The sequence below is a fragment of the Lolium rigidum genome, chromosome 1, assembly GCF_022539505.1.
Source record: "Lolium rigidum isolate FL_2022 chromosome 1, APGP_CSIRO_Lrig_0.1, whole genome shotgun sequence".
Taxonomy (NCBI): domain Eukaryota; kingdom Viridiplantae; phylum Streptophyta; class Magnoliopsida; order Poales; family Poaceae; genus Lolium; species Lolium rigidum.
In genome coordinates this window covers 248411808-248432272 of record NC_061508.1, presented here as the reverse complement: position 1 = coordinate 248432272, position 20465 = coordinate 248411808, and the positions used below count along the sequence as shown (strand labels likewise).

General features: G+C 42.4%; 1 protein-coding gene across 1 annotated transcript; it reads right to left on the bottom strand.

Moving 5' to 3' along the window:
- Positions 1–3568: 3568 nt before the first annotated feature.
- Positions 3569–11344, bottom strand: LOC124683470 (translation initiation factor eIF-2B subunit gamma-like). The gene is made up of 13 exons (XM_047217977.1): positions 11172–11344; positions 10996–11091; positions 10841–10918; positions 9300–9380; positions 8987–9206; positions 8846–8904; positions 6364–6413; positions 6183–6270; positions 5845–6087; positions 5654–5746; positions 4841–4945; positions 4030–4146; positions 3569–3825 (listed from the first exon to the last, which is right to left on the bottom strand). The coding sequence occupies exons 1-13, from the start codon at positions 11235–11237 to the stop codon at positions 3760–3762; spliced, it is 1362 nt and encodes a 453-aa protein (XP_047073933.1). The 5' UTR covers positions 11238–11344; the 3' UTR covers positions 3569–3759.
- Positions 11345–20465: the final 9121 nt, after the last annotated feature.

Here is a 20465-nt window from a genome sequence, read left to right as displayed (position 1 = left end):
AGTTTGTTACAAAAATAAAGAGCCTATGCAACATCAACAAAAATTGAGAGGAAAAAATAGAAAACGCCTTCAAAACCTTACAACATCTCGCATGTGTATTCACAACAAATATCAAAGAAGCTTGTTACAAAATAAAGAGCCTATGCAACATCAAAATTTTGAGAGGAAAAAAAAATAGAAAATGCCTCGAAAACTTACATCTCGCGTGTGTCTTCACAATAAAAATCTAAGGAGTATGTTACAAAAATAATGAGCGTATGTAGCATTCAAAATTTTGAGAGGAAAACCACATAAAACGCCTTGAAAACCATGCAAAATCTCGCGTGTGTCTTCAGAATAAAACTCATAGGTGTTAGCTACAAAACTTATGAGTGTATGCAACATTAATAATTTCAAGAGAAATTATGGACATGAAGAAAAACGCACAGAAGAACCTTACAACATTTGGTGCAACCTTTCACAAAAAAACTTATAGATGTTTGTTTTAAATAAAAAAATTAACCAAAAAATCTGGTTGTTCCATGGTCCATGGCGGATCGGAATCTCGCTGATTCGGCAACGTCGGCTATGTATTAGGCACTCCGGAGCCTCTTGGCGCTGTAGAAGGTCTGTTTAGATGCAAACCAACCTCCCTAGATCAGGCTCACCGCAATGAATTTGACTCGTCGAAGCCTCCTCAGTGTCAGATCAAAAAAATAATTGCCATGCACCAAGAGTTAACTGATCGTCTCACTCATGTGTTTGCAGCGAAACATATACCAGATACCGACGTGTCAAGAAAAAAATATTTAAAAAATTGTTGAAATTTTTAATGTCGCAAATGAATATTAACACAGTTTGTACCTCACTAAGTGTCATAAAATTGTTTCTTTAGCTACTTAGTGGTAGGCTCTCATGTCAAATCGTTTGTGTAGCCCCTATATAAGCGAAAATTCAATTCGGCTCCGGGATGCGTATGCTCCCTCTACGAACAAAACATATTTTGAATTGTGGAAAATTTTTGACAAAAAATTCTACATGTACATCTCCATAATATATGTGTATGCGTCAAGTTTTATGAAAAAATAATATTTTTTGTGGCCTATGTAAAAAAGAGAAAACTTATACTGTGAAAAGCATTGTTTTCAGCACTGAATTTTTTCTTTTTTACACACGTCACATGATAAGTTCATTTTGTATGAAACGACTTTGTGAGCGCGTAGCACGTGAAGATGTACGTGCGAATTTTTTGTTTCAATTTTTTTGAAATTTAAAATATGTGTAAGATGCATTTTGAAATATAGGGAGCATATGCTCTCATGTTCCAAAACACCACTCCCCTATATAAGTATATATACATCAGTCTGTAGCGGAAATTCAATTCGGCTCCCGGGTACGTATGCTCCCTCTACCAACAAAACATATTTCGAAGTGTGGAAAAATTATGATAACAAATTCTACATGTACATCTCCATAATATATGTGTATGCGTCAAGTTTCACGAAAAAATAATATTTTTTGTGGCCTATCTAAAAAAGAGAAAACTTATCCCGTGAAAAACATTGTTTTCAGCACTGAATTTTGTCTTTTTTACACACGTCACATGATAAGTTCATTTTTTATGAAACGACTTTGTGAGCGCGTAGCACGTGAAGATGTACGTGCGAATTTTTTGTTTCATTTTTTGAAATTTAAAATATGTGTAAGATTTATTTCAAAATATAGCTCCCATGTTCCAAAACAGCACTCCCGCTAGTAATACTGTACTACACAGACGTAGCAACAGCCAGCGGAAGTGGAAAAAAGGGACTCCAACAGTGGTGGTCCGACCCACCCATGTGAACATGCATGAGTTACATGCAAGCAGCAAGAGCAGGTGGGGTCGGACAGAAGTAGAGAAGAGTGCGCCGAGCTGGAGTTTTCCGCAGAGGCCGCGCGGGAGGACGTCAGGCCCACGACCGATCTTTTTGCCACGATCGGCCGACTGATACAAAGCGTTTTCCATAAAATATGTGGTTGCTCTAAAAAAAGAATCGAACAAACAGGAAATGAAATGATTAATACTACTAGTAAGAAAGTAAGAGCATCTCCACCGGCGCCCATAGCGGCCCCGATAGCGATTTAAGGGCCGGGAGCGAAAATGGGCTCACACCGACGCGCCCCAAACGGCGCCGGCGAATTTTTGAGCCCAATAGAAGCGCCAAAAACCCCGTGACAGCCTCTTGGCCAAGGGCGTGAATCGGACACGTCGGCGCTCGTGAGGCTGAAAATTTTGGACGTGGGAGCCGCCTGTCAACCACACATCCCAAAAGTCGACGCCAGCGGGAAATGGCGGGGCCGACGCGTCATCGGCACATTCAATTTTAACCTAACCGTCGCCTACCTCTTGACGGGAGTTATTGGCGCGCAGCGGCGGTGCAGTTTCTGCATACGCACAGCGAACCGTCCCGTCGCGCGTAGCTCTCCGTGCCGGCCTTAATGAGCGCCACCGCTCCCCCGTCTCACTCCGGCCTATAAAAAGGGCGCTCTCGCATCGTCCCTCCCACACAAACCCTAGCGCCTCTCTCCCCAACCCTAGCCACCACCATCTGAAGAGACGACGCCCATGTCTGGTCGAGGCCGAGGTCGCAGCCGTGGTCGTGGTCGTGGCCGCGGCAGAGCTGCACGCTCGCCGTCGCCTGCGACGCCGTCATCTTCATCGTCGGATCTACAAGAGGAGGAGCGGCGGGTGGTGTTCGAGTTCGTCGTCGTCCTCAAGGGCGACCCCCACGGCATCCAGAGGCTGCCGGACACGTTCGCCGACTTCGTCGCCGGCACCAGCCGGGCTCGCTGCATCTACGGGAGGCTAACTGCGGCTGCTGCCGGTGGATTGTGTGCGTGATCTACGACGTGTGCGGCAAGATGTACCTCCACATCGGCTGGGAGAAGTTCGCGCGCTACCACCACCTCGAAGCCGGCTTCGTGCTCATGTTCTCCTACCATGGCGAGGGGGACATGAGCGTCAAGGTGTTCGACGAGACGCGCTGCCGCCGGCACTACCACATCGACAGCGCCGAGGAGGACGATGACTGAGTGTTGTTTCTTCGCAGCGAAAATAAGCACGCATGTTTTTGGATGTTCTTCCTCGAAAGAACCAACAGGGACACCGTCACCAGCTGGATTTTCCAGTTTGGGTGATTGGGAGTGCCTGAGAGTGTTCTTTCTCGGTAGGGAACACACGAAACCTGCGATGCCAACACTAGTTAGGTTTCGTTATTTTTCAATGTTTTATATTTGTGTCAACCATGGTTTAAACTATGTATTAGTTTGTAGAAAACCATGTTCCAAATTATATCTTTGTGTGTACCATGTTCCCAATTATGTATTACTTTGTGAATGTTTCTTCTGTTTATTCAATTTTCCATGCTTTTATTTGTGATTTTAATTCAAAACATCTACCCATACGGAAGTGCCGGCGCCTCTACCGGCGACTATTCGGGGACCGCCGGTGGAGCCGGTGGAGATGCTCTAAGCCGCTGATTCAAAACGCGCTACGAATCCATCTCAAGAGAAAAGGATTCACGTGAAGAAACTGTCTCACTTACTGCAGTTCAAATTCAGAGCACGCAAAATTTTCAGAATGTTACACCGGAACCAAAATTGTGCTATCATATCTCAAACGAGTAATTGCAAAAATTCTGAAAGCCGAACTGTATCCCCTTTCTTTACTCATAGGGGTGCATCTGGTATGCACACAAACATTTCTAAAAGCCCACCGCAAAACTAGCAGAACGCCCTCCTCTACTTTCTTGCTAGGGATTCTGCTTTGTGATCACTACCAGTGGTCACAGTATAACCAGCTCCAACCTGAAATTATTTCACAAATACAATCATATAATAAATTATTTCAAAGTGGACTTACTGTTCCAAGAGTTAAATGTAAATTTAATTCATTTTTATTTCATTACAACGCCTAACGGCATCAGTTGATGTGACATTCAACATAACTGAAGTTCTTCTCCTTCAAGTTTCAATTACTAGAGTACAAATTGGTCAGACGAAAGCACATACCTGGCAATCTTTCAAAACAGCACGCTCTTGAAGTTGCACATTATTACATACAACAGAACCTTGGATGTGGCAGCCATCTTCAATAACCACATGATTCATGACAACAGAGTTGACAATCTGTGACAACAGAAGGAAATAAATAGTTTCATAAAAAAGAACAACTCACTTGATATGATAGTTTCTGTAAAATTGGCACGCTAGCTTTGCAAGTAGGGTTGCCAAAGAAAAAAGGTTTGCAATAATGTAACAATGGCACAGAAAGGTGGCAGCTTGCAGGATTAGGCTAGGTTGGAGGCTAACTTCACAATGATGTATCAGCAGGATGTGGTAAGGGCAACATGATGAGGTGCCAGAAATAAACTAGATACGACCAACTAGATCTTAGCAAGATCCAAGAAAGAAGATATAAAATAAGTACCACAAGCCATACAGTAAGAACTCAAGAAAAACAGAATGAAACTCAACAAAATTATGGATGAAGTACTTGTCCTCTGCACGATAAGCTCTAATTCAGCAAAGGACTAAGGCTAAACAGGCTCGTTTAAATTGTATTTTATTACATAAATTTCACACTGAGCCTAATACACTCTACTGGACGATTTCACAACTTAACTGTAAAACTCACTAAATAATGGCGTTTCATCCCAAATTTTAAATACATTATAGTCAAACAAGAAGGTAACACAGGACTTTCACATTTACACAATTGCAGTACCAGCAAGCAGAATGCTATTAAGGTACACACGCATCATTTCAGTAAAAAAAAAAAATACAAGAAACCAGCAAGGGAAAAAAATGTATTGCGTTTTACCTTCACATTGGAACCGATTCGACAATGACGGCCTATCACAGATCGTTTGACACTACATTTGTCACCTAACTGTGAACCCTCATCAAGCATGCATTGTGGCCCGACCTAATAAACCATAAGCCACAAGGGAGATAAGACAAAACAGAGGGGGAGGGGGATTAGAATGTGCACTAGTTGCAAATCTACCATAATTTTTTCACAAAACATACTCATAATATAAGCAGTATTAAAATTTGTTTATCAATATCAGAGCCAACATCATCCACCAGAAATATGGAATCAAGGGGGTTTGAACTTATGAAATAGATCACAACAGATAATTCTAAGGATTCAGTCCTGTAAGGAGAGTATATATGGAAAGATAGGTAAATTATACTCTCTCAATCCCATAATATAAGATGTTACTACAACCAATATACTTAGGGAGTATATGCATATAAGAACACAAACCAAAATCACACAAACACGTTTTTTGCTGGAATGTTGCAGGATAATGTGGCATATTGTCGTGACCTATACTGTTTCCTTGGTTCTTATGTATTACAAATAAACAAGAAAATGCTATTATGTAATTGAGGTAAAACAGCAAGGCTTAAATTTTACTACTGACATAAGATTAATACCATAGACCACTTATTTGAGTCTTCAGATGATCAATATACAATGCTATCTTTGATCTAACTAATCAAATATTCATATATAAGGCATCTCTACTTGCGTCCAATATTGCATTTTTAGCATTCAATCATTTACGGTATTTGCAGGCAACCAGCCGTAAATGCTTGTAATGAGTAAGTATGAAATTAGACTCACTGTAGTCTTCGATCCAAGCACACACGATGGGTGGATGATGTTATTATGTGAAGAGAAGGAATAACCAGATAGATGACTAGCTTCCCCTATAACCTGTCATATTGCGAATTTGTGATTAGCATAACTTTCAAGCAATACCCAACAATAAAACAATACAAAAAACGAAATGGATGGCTGTGTTGGATCCTTACATCTCGGTTAATATCACAGTACGCCTGAATGGAGTTCAAACGGTGACAGTACTTGTTTTTACCAGCAATATAGACACAGCACCTATGTGTTCCACCACCTGAATTTGATAGTAAATCTTGCTTGAAAGCAGATGGTGCAATAGCACGATGTTGTGACAAGCACTGTAAATTACTGTTGGGCGGAACTATAACATTCCCACTTTCATCAACTATTGTTCCTTCACCTCCAGATGGAGCTGATCTCTATACAAATTTGGAAAAAGTTAAATAGCGCCTAGGACAATCTCAGAAGAAAACAGTGCTCAGGAAAAATCATTATGTATTAAGCACAAGCTTACCAACTGGCTCCTCACTAAGTATGGGAGGACTTCAAGTCTAATGCTACGGTATGTTTCTTTCTTTTCCAGTACATCCTGCAATGTTGTCCTGTGACCAGCAGTATATATCAAGAGATTGCTGAGCGAGAGTGCGTATAAAGACATGAGATAAAACAAGTTTAAGACAAAATAGGCCGCCAACCTATTGAAGGCATAAAGATGGGCATCCATCAGGTCACTTCGAATTTCCATCTGGCAAAAGAAAGGCAGGGTAGATATTAAATTCATCACTGAATAAACATCTGAGCTCAATACTTTTGAGATTTCTAAAATGATGTTGAATCAAATAATGTTAGGAATAAAATTAAGAGCTTCGGTTATAATTGAGAACATGATGGCCACCAACAAACTGCAACTGTTCTTAAAACGCCACAAAAATAACATCTCCTCACTCATTGGACCTATTATTGTTGCAAGTTATGCCTCAAATTTTCAACAAAACTGAATTTGCAACGAAAATTAAGCACGTAAGCTTGCAAGGAACAGCTCTCATTCCAAGAAGGGACGAGTGCCTATTTAGCTCATGTCCTCAGAAAATTTCCCTGCCTTACTTCAGTCAATTGGTTCAGCTCTTGTAGCGTGCAAAATATTCACCACAACAAACACAATAAATATTTATTTTTTCCACATATTCAACAAACAATTATTAATCACTCACTCATTCCAGCACATAGACATAATCTGTCCAAATTTCACTCCACAGTGCATAGTAATATCCTGCCGAAGTAGTATAATTTATCTTCTTTCAATGAAAAAAGGCAACAAAATTTGCTCATAGTATGTACAGATGATGTATTGTCAAGGGCAGACTCAAGTACATCTGAGTGGGGGCAACGGCCCCCACTCAATACTTAAAGTTTCGGTGTAATTGTATTATACTTGAAGGGGAAAAGTTTTTTCAAAAATGCTCATCTGAATTGCCCCACTAAACTTTTTGCCTAGGTCCGCCCCTGCGTCCTGTGCAAATGCCTCATCAGTTTTAAATGGTTCTAAACGCAGTGGACTAGCATAAATCAATGACCTGAAACTTATTTACAAGTTGCTAAAATTTTAGTGAAGTACATTTGCTAGAACAGCACGACCATGAGCAACTGCAAAAATTTAGACACCTAAATCCTAAAAGTTCTGTCTAGCATGACAAAGTTATTATGTGGCTGTTAATCGTAATATCTAGCCAGGAAGACGCACAAAAAAAACAGAATAACTGCTCAAGAAAAAAACAGCAGAAAATAACTGGTTTGACTAGTTTGTCTGGCTAGTTTGATCGGTATGTGGGACTCAGTACGGTAGAGAAAAACAGTTGTGCAATAGGGCATTTCAAGTATACACCATGGAAAATCAGACAAGCTGAAGGGCGGAACACCCACCCTAGTTTGTCTGCTCCAATTCAACACACAATACACTTCGGACCATACAGGCATGACCTAATACTACACACGGTGATCGTGCGGATCACACTTCCAGCCCATATGCAAGTGGCACATCTACCTCCAGCCCTTAGGCAAGCCATCTCTAGTCCACCATGCAAGCCAAAGATGGCATTACCAGCGACCATGAGCCCATGTGGTTTTAAGTTTAGGAGGTTCATAGAACTTCGAGCAGTCCATCTGTCATATTAAATGCATGTTTCTACTGTGGAGGCTTGCCGGCTTGTCAAGGGATTTAGCTACTGAATGTTGATACCATATGATTCTTTGACACAATTTCTCTACCCATGTGTGATTACGGTTCATCTCCATTTTAGTGACAGTCTTCCTCAAATAAGGAAGACTATTGACTTGATTGGTCAAATGATGTCACGCCATTCGCCACCCCAGTACATTTTAGATTTGGAAGTGCGAGTATGAAGTATCTGCTGGTAGGTTTTTCTGACTATTCTTCCATTACTCTCAATGCATAGCAGTATGGTACGTTGAAACCCTGCAGCTCGGACAAATTAATCCAAATTAAGTGAGAATGGTTGACAGCAAGTTATTGTGGCATGGGTTAATTGGTGCGTCCAGCCTTCTAGCTTCTAAACCTGTAAGCATGTGAATACCTAAATGCCTGGGCGTTAGGTGCCACCATCCTGCCTAGCGCCTAGCATCTTTTAGAACACTGGTTTGAAACACGATGTTCTAAGCAAGCATGGCATCCAGCCTTCCACTTTAGTTGTTTCTTTGATCTTCCATACTGAAAATTCATCATCATATTGTTCCAAATATTCATGTTAATTTGGTAATATGGTATTTACTGAGCACTGAAATAGTTTAGTTTTCACTGAGACTAGTCGTAGGTTTATTTAGTATCCGGTATCTAGTTTCAAATACTCCCTCTGATCCATATTACTTGATGCTAAAATGGATGTATCTGCAACTAAAATGTGTCTAGATACATATACATCTATATTAGCATCAACTAATATGAATCGGAGGAAGTACCATATTTAAATTACTATATATACCGCATGACCTCCCATAGTTATTTGTAGGACTCAAACAAAGATATAATAAACGCAGGTATACTGCACGCCAAACTAATTTGGACCGCTAGTATTCTGTGACACATGATACTGTTATAGAACATAAGGTATGGCAATGAAAAGTGAAAGCAGAAAATGAGGTTAGGAAACAAGCCAACATTACCTGACCTACAGCTCGTATTTTTCTCTTATAAACCCGAACATCCTTTTCAACGTCAGTTCCTACAAGTAATATTTGACAAGCATAAGGATTTTGAATGACAGCTATTACCTTACTACAACAAAAACAATAGAATAAGCAAACCTGATACAATATGCAACAAGAATTGCCTTGTTATGTCTAGCCCCACTATGTTCAATCGACATGGTTTTTTAGCCTTATCTTTCCCTCCCGAAGACGCAGCATCTGAAGGACCACTAACAGGAACATAACACAGCAAAGCAGTAACAGCTGCACCATTTCTTCTATGGGTAGCAGCAACAGCCCCAGGAAGTACATCGGTTACTAGGTCACCGCTAATCACCTATTAAAACAAGGCAAATGCATTAGCATCTTTGATTACTCGCAGCACACATACTTTTACGTTCCTGAAAACGTGGAAAAGCCCTGGCATTACCAAAACATCATTCGCGACCAGCCTCTTTGAAATAGCTCGTAATGCACCAGCAGTTCCAATGTCCTCAGTAACTGCAACTACCTACACAAGACAGAAAGGGGTTAGCTCCATACAGCTGAGAATATTTTCCGTACAACATATTACCCCATTCAAATGCTAACGAAGCCACACAAAAAAAAATACACACCTAAAGAAAAATTAATTAAAAAGCAGACATGAACTAAAGCAATTTGAGTTACTGAAAATCCTAGTATTTTAACAACTTGATTAGCACTTTACAACATTCATAGACGGAATATGCCAATTATGAGACAAGCTATTTTAGTTTAATGGACCACCCATATGAAACTCTTCATTCTATAGGAAGATGTTTACAAGTCCGTAAAATGCAGGATATCACACAAGGAGAAGACTGGAAACTAGTAGCCCATATTAGATAAAATTCTTATAGTGAATCTCCAATATGTAGCATACATGCACCTAAAAAAAGGTAATACAAAATAAATTTGAACTCAAGCAGTTCAAGTTACTGAAAATTATAGGATTTTAACAACTTGATTAGCAATTTGCAACAACCTCCAATAGAATGTGCTGATTATGCTTCATACAGAACTATTTTCATTTAATGGATCAATTGTATTTAACTAGTTTCATTCTATAGAAAGATGTTTCCGAGTCAGTAAAATACAGGATATTGCATCAATAGAAGTTCAGACAATACTAGCATCTATTAGATAACACTGTTGAACCAAATGTCCAATATGTAGCCTAAAGCAAAATAAACAAAAAAAAGAGCATGTTATCAGCAAGATACAGAAGAAATAGTACTATCTCCAATTCACAATATTTGACAATCCACTCAACCCAATCATACTCACAAATCAAAGTACTATAAAATAACTAACAATAAAAGAGTAGCGAGAATGAGCCAAGCTGCTTCTATTATATGCAACATTCTAGCCACTTGCCCACTTCCAACTTTAATAGTTGGGTAGGAGTGTGGAGTGTGACAAGTACACTCCTGATTTCATGAACAAACAAAAACTGTAGTCAAATGGGTGGATAGTGTGGCATTATCAGTTATATGAACATAGTACAACAGCTATGCAGCCCTTCTGACAGATTTCACACCGGGGCCTTAGCCCTTGTAACTTCTCATTCTGATTATAAGGTGCTACCACCAAACAGCAGAAATCTGTTAGCATTTGATCTTTAATTACCCAGATAAACAGCACACTACTATGGAACAACCACAACACCGCCAAAACAGCCCACTGAAGTGAAACTCCACTAAACCACACATCAAAAGTTGGCAATCACAACTCACAAGAGATGCTTTCATTTATCAGCAAACAAAATTCTTGTGAAGTAAGCATAATTGAGGCAACCATTAGCCTATTCCCTACCAAGTCCAAACTACATGCCAAGCTAATGCAGCAAGAAGCTTCTAATGGGATGAGAATTAGGGGATCCTAACAACAATAGCATCATCCAGAGTGTTATTTGAAGCGGGCAAACGCCAAATCGGCCTCAAAACTTACCTCCACGAGGAGGCGGTCCAAGTATGCACTAGAGATCCACGCTCCGACGAGGCGAGCCGCCTCTTGTCCCTCCACGACCTGCAGAAAACACACGGTCGCATTAGCGAATAGCGCCCAACTTGGGAAGGAATTGAAGAAGTCGGTGGCTTGCTCACCACGATGATGTCCTTGAGGTCGCTGGACTCGAGGAGATCGAGCACGTAGGAGATCGCCGGGCGGTTAGCTACGGGGAGGAGGGCCTTGGGGACGTCCTGCGAGAAGGAGAAGAAGAGGAGGAGGATTAGTTAGGGTTATCGGTGTGACGGGCGGGGCATCGCGCTCGGGACTGGACCTTGGAGACGAGGGGCGAGAGCTTCTCGGAAGTGCCTCTGGCGAGGACGACGACCTGGAAGTCCATATCCCCGGCGGCGGCGGTGGCGGCGGCGAATGAGTTCGCCGGGGAGGGTTCTGGGTTCGTCTCCTTCCGGCGGCAGTCAGTACTCAGTGCCAAGATGGGAGTTTTCGGATTCGCTTTCTGAATAGTTAAGGCACAATGTAATCCCAAAAAAAAGTTAATTCACAATTCGGGCCCAACTTGGAGATTGTTTTTGATGAAGTGTGTGCTACAGAAATTACTATGGGTTGGATTCTTGCTTCAATATTTCGAACATTTTTCATCTCCTTTTAAGAATTGGGCGCGTATGATCTAGGGTTTTTTCTTTGTTGCATCCAAATGAATAACCGGTACCTGAGGAGAGGAGACGATGCCAATCTAAAACAAATCTAGGTTTTCCGTCCGAGTCGCCGATGATGCTACATGTTCTACCTTTGGTGGCCTTGGGATCTTGGAGGTGCGGTGGACCATGGCCTCTCGTCGGTAGGAGGATTTTCGTTCTTTGTTTAACTTGTTTTTCAGTATCTTTTTTGAGATGGTGAGACAGCGGCTACATCTTGAGGTTAGAATAAGGTCCTCCCCGCTCTATCCTTTCGGTGGTGCGGCTAGCGCCGGCGAAGAGCGTGTGGAGTCGCGGCGGATCTACCGGGAACTGTTCGGTTTTCGTGTTCGTTGGTGTGGTTTCATGTCAGTCTCTTCCAATCTACGGTTATCATCATTGGCGACAGTTGTTGTTCTGGTGCATCGGTCCTTTTGGGCCTTGGCGCGATGACCTTATGTCTGTCTACCACAACAAGTTCTACTATTGCAAGATTTGACCGGCTCCAGTGATGGAGGGTGAGGATGGCGTTGCACCTTCGGCTTGCGCTATTGTTTCTAGTCGTCGTTAGATGGTCCAATAACCTATTTGTAATTTCTTTTACTTTTAGGATTCCTTTTACTACTCTTGATGATTATTAATAAATCGGTGGAAAAATGGCAATGTATGTAGTTTTATGTGTATTGCAATCTTTATTTTGCTTTCGACAAACATGTCAACTAAACTGTGTGATTCAAAGAGGCCATTGACTGTCAACTACGGACCTCGGTGGTTTGCATGATTTGAACAAAATAACGGAAAACGCGGGAGTATGATGTCATCGCAAGTTTAACCTTATAGGAATCAGTAATATAAGTCTAAAAAATAGAAATTCCTTAAATCAGTAGTATAACTTGTTTGAGTGCACTATAAAAAAAACACAAGATTATCTAGAGAGGTTGAGTCATAGATCCAAAGGAAATTTCTGAATGATCATGTAGTTAGAAATCCTATCGAACTATAGTGTACCAAACCCTAGCAAACTATAGTCAGAAATCCTATAGGGCAGGTCCATTAGGGGTAGGTGCCTATTCCGCTATTAGTAGAGATCTGACCTTATAAGACCCTCCATGGCAATGGAAGGCATTTTCCGTGTGTGGCGGAACAACGCTGACGCTTAATAATTTGAGGCGTGCACTCTAGGCAGCCTCCTACGCAGGTATATGATACGTGCATTTTGCATCACCATTACTGCTACACATATGTTTGTTTTTCATTGTTATTTGCCATCATACATCATTTTCTATGCATTTAGTCGATTTTCTGGACTTTTCTACAAAGTTCCATTCATTGGTATTTAATTTCTGGGAGGCAGAAAACCTTCTTTTTCGTATTTTATGTGTTTCAGTACTTTCTGTATCGCAAAAAATTGAGGAAAAAATAATTGATCAGTTTTTCACCCGGAGAAGGATCGTGAGCGAAAGAAGTACGCGAGGGGAGCCACGAGGGCCAAACGGCACCAGGTGGCACGCCCTACATGTTTGGGCGCGCCACCCAGGTCCGTTTACGCCTCAGGCATTGTCTTGGCCCCCTTCTATACCAGACCATCTGTTTCGCCCAAAATCTAAGCCATATTTTCCCGAGATTTATTGAGGCGACGACGGAGGCGAAAGTCTTCTCCTACTTCGGAAGAGGGCAGATCCTTCTGCACCGGTGCCTCCGGTGAAGGGGAAATCGACGCCATCGAGATCCTCACTCCTCCTTGGCTTGGGAGGAGGCATCTCCATCAACATCTCCATCAACACCATCATCACCACCATCCCCATCTACGAGATCGACGTTACCCCCCTCATAGTTTGTGTTGAATTGAACCCCGGATATTGTTTTCTAGTGTTGTTACATGTTTGTGATTGGTACTTTTGTCATTATTTGGTGGGGAGATTATATATTCAGATTGTGTTGTAATCATTATGCTTCTGGTCCATATCATGTTTCACACTTTGTGAGTAGTTCCCCACGTTTCTAAGGGCATAGGATGATCTGGTTATGATTCTATATGATGTGCAATGAGTATTTGGTAAAATTTTCTATCTTTTATGTTGTTCTATGATGGTTTTATGCGAACATCGACTGCATATTACTTTACCTATATGGAATCATAGGGTTGCACTTTAATGTAATGCATTAGTGTTGGAAGGTACAGACTGATGGAAACCGTTTTCCAATACTATGGAGGTTGCATTAGAGGGGTTTATGTCGGGAACCAATGATCTTATTGCTATGGTGGGACATTTATGTCTTAATGATTCCTATACTTGCACACGAAAATGGCTCTAGGACCCATCATAAGGGGTGTGTTTGCACATATCTATGGCTGCACCTAATTTAGGCTCAACCCCTAATTGAATAAAGCTTGACAAAATATTTACTATGTCGTTTAGAAGTCAGATGCTAGTAAATCCATACCGCCCTCGGAAACTTTAGTCTCATATAAGCACACACACTTGAGCTTGTCCTCTTGCTGCATAGAGGATTGAGTTTTTCTCTCATCGAGAGCATTTACTTATTTGCTATTTACTTTCTGTATTTTATTTTTATTGCAAACTATACATGATGTCCTGTCCAAGAGAACTCTCGAACCTGGTTTCTGCATATCATGCATCAGCAGCCCTCTCGATGTAGCAGTAGCAAATTTGCTGCTGAGCTCAAGAAAGAGAAGATGGTAACTGCAGAACTGGAGGATCTTGTCAACACCCAGCGCAATCAAATAGATTAGTTGGCCAACAAGATAAAGGAAAATGAAGACCTGAAAGATGAAGGAGTTGCTCAGGTTTATTCACGAGTAAAGGTAGACTTCCTAACCCATATAATGGCTATGGTGGACTGGTGGTGCGATGTTCAACGGTTGCTTTTGATGGTTGGCTGGTTATTGGCTGAACTATTATTTTGGTGGTGCGATGTTGAACTGTTGGTTTAGATGGTTGGATGGTTATGGTACACATTAAAGTAATGTTCCCAACTGTACTCGTTTAACTATGATCTGTGTATGCGTGTAATAATTCTCGTTTAATGTATATATTATATGTCTATAATTATTCCTTTTACTTTCGTGGCTTCGGTTTCTGCAAGCAATTCCCTTGGGCCATTTTATGTCATGCATGATGCGTATTCATGGTCTATAATTTATCATAGCGGGTTAATATTCTTTATATGATGGGCCGTGGGCACGCCGTGTCATGTACTAAAGTAGAAAACTGGGCCGAATATAATCCAGCCGTGAATATATAAATGTTTCATCTCATATTTTAACTAGGATGAACTAGAAACTCGGCCCAGCTATAAGCAGGCCTCGCGTTGCGGGCTTCGAACGGACCTATTTTTAACTAGGTCGAAGTAGAAATCCGGCCCAGCTATAAGCAGGCCTCGCATTGCGGGCTTCAAACACGTGGCTATTTATTATTCGTCCACCTAGTGGAAAGTGCAATGTCAGTATCAACACATGTCAGTCACGGGGATGTCCACGTGTCATTGGCAATAAAATATGTCGTTCTATAAATTGACACGTGTCGAAATGCTACTGGTCCTCTTGCCCTATTACTATTTGTCCATGCATTGAGATGCTATTGGATAACGTGTCCTTATTCCATTTGTCCAGGTGACATGCTTCAATTGGTAAGCCTCTCGTCATCAGACGGACACGTGTTGGCTTCGTAATGCGCCACGTTACTCATGCCACGACGGTACTGACGTCAGGATAGACGACAAAGTTTAGAGTCGACCGGACTAACAACTTAATAATTGGTCTGACAAGTCAATCATTGCCCCGACATGGTAATCATTGACATGACACACCTGACACGGTGGTCGCCGGTGAGGGGAACCGGCGCATGACGGTTATTTGCGTCACAACGACTTGGGCCAGGCGGGCTCTAGGCCAGCACAAATCAGTCATGGATCTGTGACGGCCAAATCTAACTGTCAGCCGGTCCATCTGTGACGCGAGGTTCGCCACGGTCTTCCAAACCGTCAGTATGAGGTCTCCGTGATGGATTTTGCACATTTGCCGACGAACTAAAATCGTTATGAACTTGCGAATTGTTTGTAGTGACTTCAAGAAGGTATTATTATAGGATGAACATTACGGATCTACAGACCTTCTGATGCTCAAATGAAGCTTTTCCGTGATTGCCTGGATGAGTGCAACCTGGTTGATCTAGGTTTTTCTGGACCGAAATATACGTGGTCAAATAGGAAAGATGCCCAATGTAATATGGAGTACGCCTGGACAGGGCAGTGGCTAATGGAGCTTTCTTGAACTTGTTTGCTGATTGTAGTGTCGAGAATATTATTGCGACATCTTCTGATCATTATGTTGTGCTTATCTCCCTTGCATCAGGCGAGCCTCGTCTGGAAAAACCCCTAGTACAACATGGTTTTAAGTACGAGGCTGCCTGGAGAAGGGCCGATGATTATGTGGGGTGATCAAAGAGGCCTGGTCTCCGAACAGTGTTGGGCCTAATTGGAGGCAGTCAACGTGGGCCAACTTGAATAAACTTGCAATGTATCTCAAGGAATGGAGCAGAGTTTCTTTTGGTTCTGTCCAGCGAGAGATTCACAAGCTTGAGCGATCACTTCGCTTCCTTCGCAACAGACCCATCAGTGATATTGTGATCGTTGAGGAGAAGGCAGTGGAACGTCAATTGTGTGAGTTGTTTGAGCGCGAGTAGGTTATGGCGCGGCAACGTTCACGAGTGGAGTGGCTCCGCGAGTGAATGTGTATTTGACGCGACTAGAGGGGGGTGAATAGGCGCTATACCAATTTTAATTCTTTTTCAGTTTTTATGCGGAAGAAGAATATAAAGGTGATTACTTGATAAAGTAAATTGTTCCTACAATGATCGATGCAATGCACACTAGCAATTAGAACATGTAAATAGCAAGTGTAAAATAAAAGGGACAACCGGGAGAATGGTAGCGTAGACGACGCGCGATGTGTTTACCGCAGTTCCTTCCACAATAGGAAGTACATCTGCGTTGAGGAGGTGTGGACCACGAAGGTACCAACAACCACACAGGCTTCACCTTATTCCTCGTGAACACCCAACGTAGGAGTATTCACTTCTCCACTATCAAGGCCGGTCGAGGCGGCGATTCCTTCACAAAAGGTTGGGACGAACTCCACAAAGGACGGAGGCTCCCAACAACATCAGGGCCTAGTCACAACAAGATCTAGGACGAGATGCTCTACAAGAACAAGGATCCCCACATAGGAGATCTAGGGTTTCTCAAATGACTAAGGAAAACTATGGGGATCTTGAAACTACTTGGGTAGATAGGTAGATCTAGCCCTCCTCCTTCGATTCCCCAAGTATGAAGTGATTTGGTTGGCTAGGGAGCGAGATCTACGCGATTTGAGCTTTGGAACAATGGACGAGAGAGAAAGTCTTAGTGAATCTTAGATCTGATTTGAGGAAGATGAAGGCTCCCCCGTTTATAGCCCGTACGGGCCAACTGCCCGTTGTTGTGTCGAGGGGGCGGATGATCCAGCATTAGTAGGCCGGATGGTTGCCCCCCTAGATGATCCGGGGTCTAGCCTTCAGAAGCTCGGCCGGATGGTCCGGCCCCTCCGAGGAATATTCCTTTTCGGGCCGAGGAGAATATTCCCTCCAGTCTGCTCCTCCGCGCGAGTGTCGTTGGTGTGCAGTTCCCTCTAGGGGGGAAAATGTTTCGAATCATCCAGGGGGCGGATGGAAAAACCATCGGGCCCTCCAAAACTGCTCGCGATGCGAATTCCCCTGGTGGGCCGGCTCTTCTCTTCGTCCAGGGGGATGAAATAAACATCCGCCCCTCTGGTCTTTAGCCGATTTTGCTTCAGGGGGCCGGATGATCCGGCCATTGGGGGTCGGATGATCCGGTGCACTTTTCTTCAGGTTTCAGTTCCTTCAGATCATCTTTCTCCTTTCCAATGTCACATCCACCAATTCACATATATCTTTATGCCCAGTATAAAACCAGACTCAAAGACACATATGAACAGGTGGGTACAATCCCATGGTGCTAAAAATAAACCTACACACTTAAGCACACATGGTAAAATTCAATTCAAGTGTTGTAATCAAACACACAAAACACTAGGGATTAGAATATGCTCTTTCAGCGAGGGAGACCGAAATATCGCATTTTTCTTTTCAAAGGCTTCGGCGAGGAAGAAAACGAACCTTATAAGTACCTTGCTGCGGGAAGATGGATCGGTGAGCATTGATCAAACTAAGATTAAAGGGATGGTGCACAATTTCTATGAGGAGTTTTTTAATTTAGAACCCCTTGTGATGATGGCCACTGTTCTGGACTCGATCCCTAATAAGGTTAATGATCAAATCAATGAATACCTTTGTAGACCATAATCAAATGAGGAAATCAAGGAGGCCTTATTTCAGATGGGAGCTACCAAGGCACCCGGACCTGATGGTTTCCTAGATGTCTTTTTACCAGGTGCATTGGGATCTTGTCCAAAATGAGGTTTGTGGTGCCATCATGAGCTTCTTTAGTGGTGATGATATCCCAGAGGGTTTTTGTGAATCAGTGATTTTCCTGATTCCCAAGGTAACAAACCCAAAACATCTGTCTAAATTTAGACCAATAAGCTTGTGCAATGTTCTGTATAAGATTGCTTCAAAAGTTGTAGCAAATAGGCTAAAGATTCTTTTGCTACACATAGTCTCAGAATTTCAGAGCGCTTTTGTGCTAGGATGGCTGATACGTCCAATTTGCATCACTATTTTATATCATAATTTGCTGTTATTCATTGATATATTTCATATTTAGAGATGATACTTATGTTATTTCATCTATTTTGCATGTTTCATGATTATTTGGGGATCGCGCACTGGAGCCGGGATTCTGTCTGGAAAAAGCGCCGTCGGAATGCAATATTTCGGAAGATCAACGGTTGACGGAAATTATATGAAAAACCCTATTTTTCCGGAAGACGAAGGGAGCCGGAAGGGGGAGCCGAGGGGACCCGAGGTGGGCCCACCTCATAGGCCGGCGCGGCCCAAGGCCCGGCCGCGCCGCCACGTGAGGAGGGGCCCACAGCCCTCTCTCGCCTCCTTTTCTTCGCGTACGTCTTCGTCCCGAACACCTAAACCCCGAGAGGATAGTCGCGAAGAGTCACGGCCGCCTGCGCGGGCGGAGAACACCGCGAGAGAAAAGAGCTCTCCGGCGGGCAGGAATCCGCCGGGGAAATTCCCTCCCGGAGGGGAAAATCGACGCCATCGTCACCGTCATCGAGCTGGGCATCATATCCATCACCATCGTCATCATCTCCATCATCATCACCGCCATCTCCACCGCTGCACCTCGTCACCGCCGTAACAATTCGGGTTGGATCTTGATTGTTTGATAGGGAAACTCTCCGGTGTTGATTTCTACTTGTTATTGATGCTATTGAGTGAAACCATTGAACCAAGGTTTATGTTCAGATTGTTATTCATCATCATATCACCTCTGATCATGTTCCATATGATGTCTCGTGAGTAGTTCGTTTAGTTCTTGAGGACATGGGTGAAGTCTAAATGTTAGTAGTGAAGTATGGTTGAGTAATATTCAATGTTATGATATTTAAGTTGTGGTGTTATTCTTCTAGTGGTGTCGTGTGAACGTCGACTACACGACACTTCACCATTTATGGGCCTAGGGGAATGCATCTTGTACTCGTTTGCCAATTGCGGGGTTGCCGGAGTGACGAAACCTGAGCCCCGTTGGTATATCGATGCGGGAGGGATAGCGGGATCTCGAGTTTAAGGTCTGTGGTTAGATTTATCTTAATTACTTTCTTGTAGTTGCGGATGCTTGCAAGGGGTATAATCACAAGTATGTATTAGTCCTAGGAAGGGCGGTACATTAGCATAGGTTCACCCACACAACACTTATCAAAACAATGAAGATTAATCAGCCGTATGATAGCGAAAGCACTAGACTAAATTCCGTGTGTCCTCAAGAACGTTTGGTCATTATAAGTAAACAAACCGGCTTGTCCTTTGTGCTAAAAAGGATTGGGCCACTCGCTGCAATTATTACTCTCGCACTTTACTTACTCGTACTTTATTCATCCGTTACATCAAAACCCCTCGAATACTTGTCCGTGAGCATTTACGAGTGAATCCTTCATCGAAACTGCTTGTCAACACCTTACGCTCCTTGTTGGGATCGACATTCTTACTTATCGAAGATACTACGATACACCCCCTATACTTGTGGGTCATCAAGACTATTTTACGGCGCCGTTGCTGGGAGTGAAGCGCTATTGGTAAGTGGAATTGGTAAGGGAAATTTCTCTTGTTTGTGCTGATTTTATTTTCGCTTGCTGCTATAATTCATTATGAAGAGATCTTCTCTTGAGTGTTTATTTGGGAAATCTAATACTACTTGCAAAGGTAGTGGATGAGGCGCCGGGTAAGGAAGAAATATCATACAAAATACCTATGAAAATTATTGAACGTGTAGTGGGTAACCGTTATACAGGGGATGGAACTGTCCACCCTGGAGATCATTTCGTGTTCTTACATGAATTATGCGGTTTATTCAAGTGTGCAGGTATTGCTATGGATGAAGTGAGGAAGAAACTATTCTCTATATCGATGTCTGGTAAAGCGGCGCATTGGTATAAATTACTGGATAATGGGGATTCTCTTGAATGGAATGATATTGTGCCCCGGTTTTATTCTAAGTTCTATCCTCCAAGTGAGATTCACAAAGATCGGAATCGCATATATAATTTTTGGCCTCATGAAGGAGAGAGTATTGAAAGGATCGTATGCCGCACCTAGAGGGGGGGGGGGTGAATAGGTGCTAACCAATTTTTAGTTCTTTTTCAATTTAGGCTTGACACAAAAGGTAAATTCTCTAGATATGCAACTAAGTGAATTTACCTATATGACAAGGATATCAACTAA

Coding starts and splice junctions, on each gene's coding strand:
- LOC124683470 (XM_047217977.1), bottom strand. CDS start 11,237: ATGGACTTCCAGGTCGTCGTCCTCGCCAGAGGCACTTCCGAGAAGCTC. Junction 4,147..4,840: donor GAATCGGTTCCAATGTGAAG/GTAAAACGCAAT, acceptor CTGTTGTCACAG/ATTGTCAACTCTGTTGTCAT. Junction 3,826..4,029: donor CTGTTTTGAAAGATTGCCAG/GTATGTGCTTTC, acceptor AAATAATTTCAG/GTTGGAGCTGGTTATACTGT.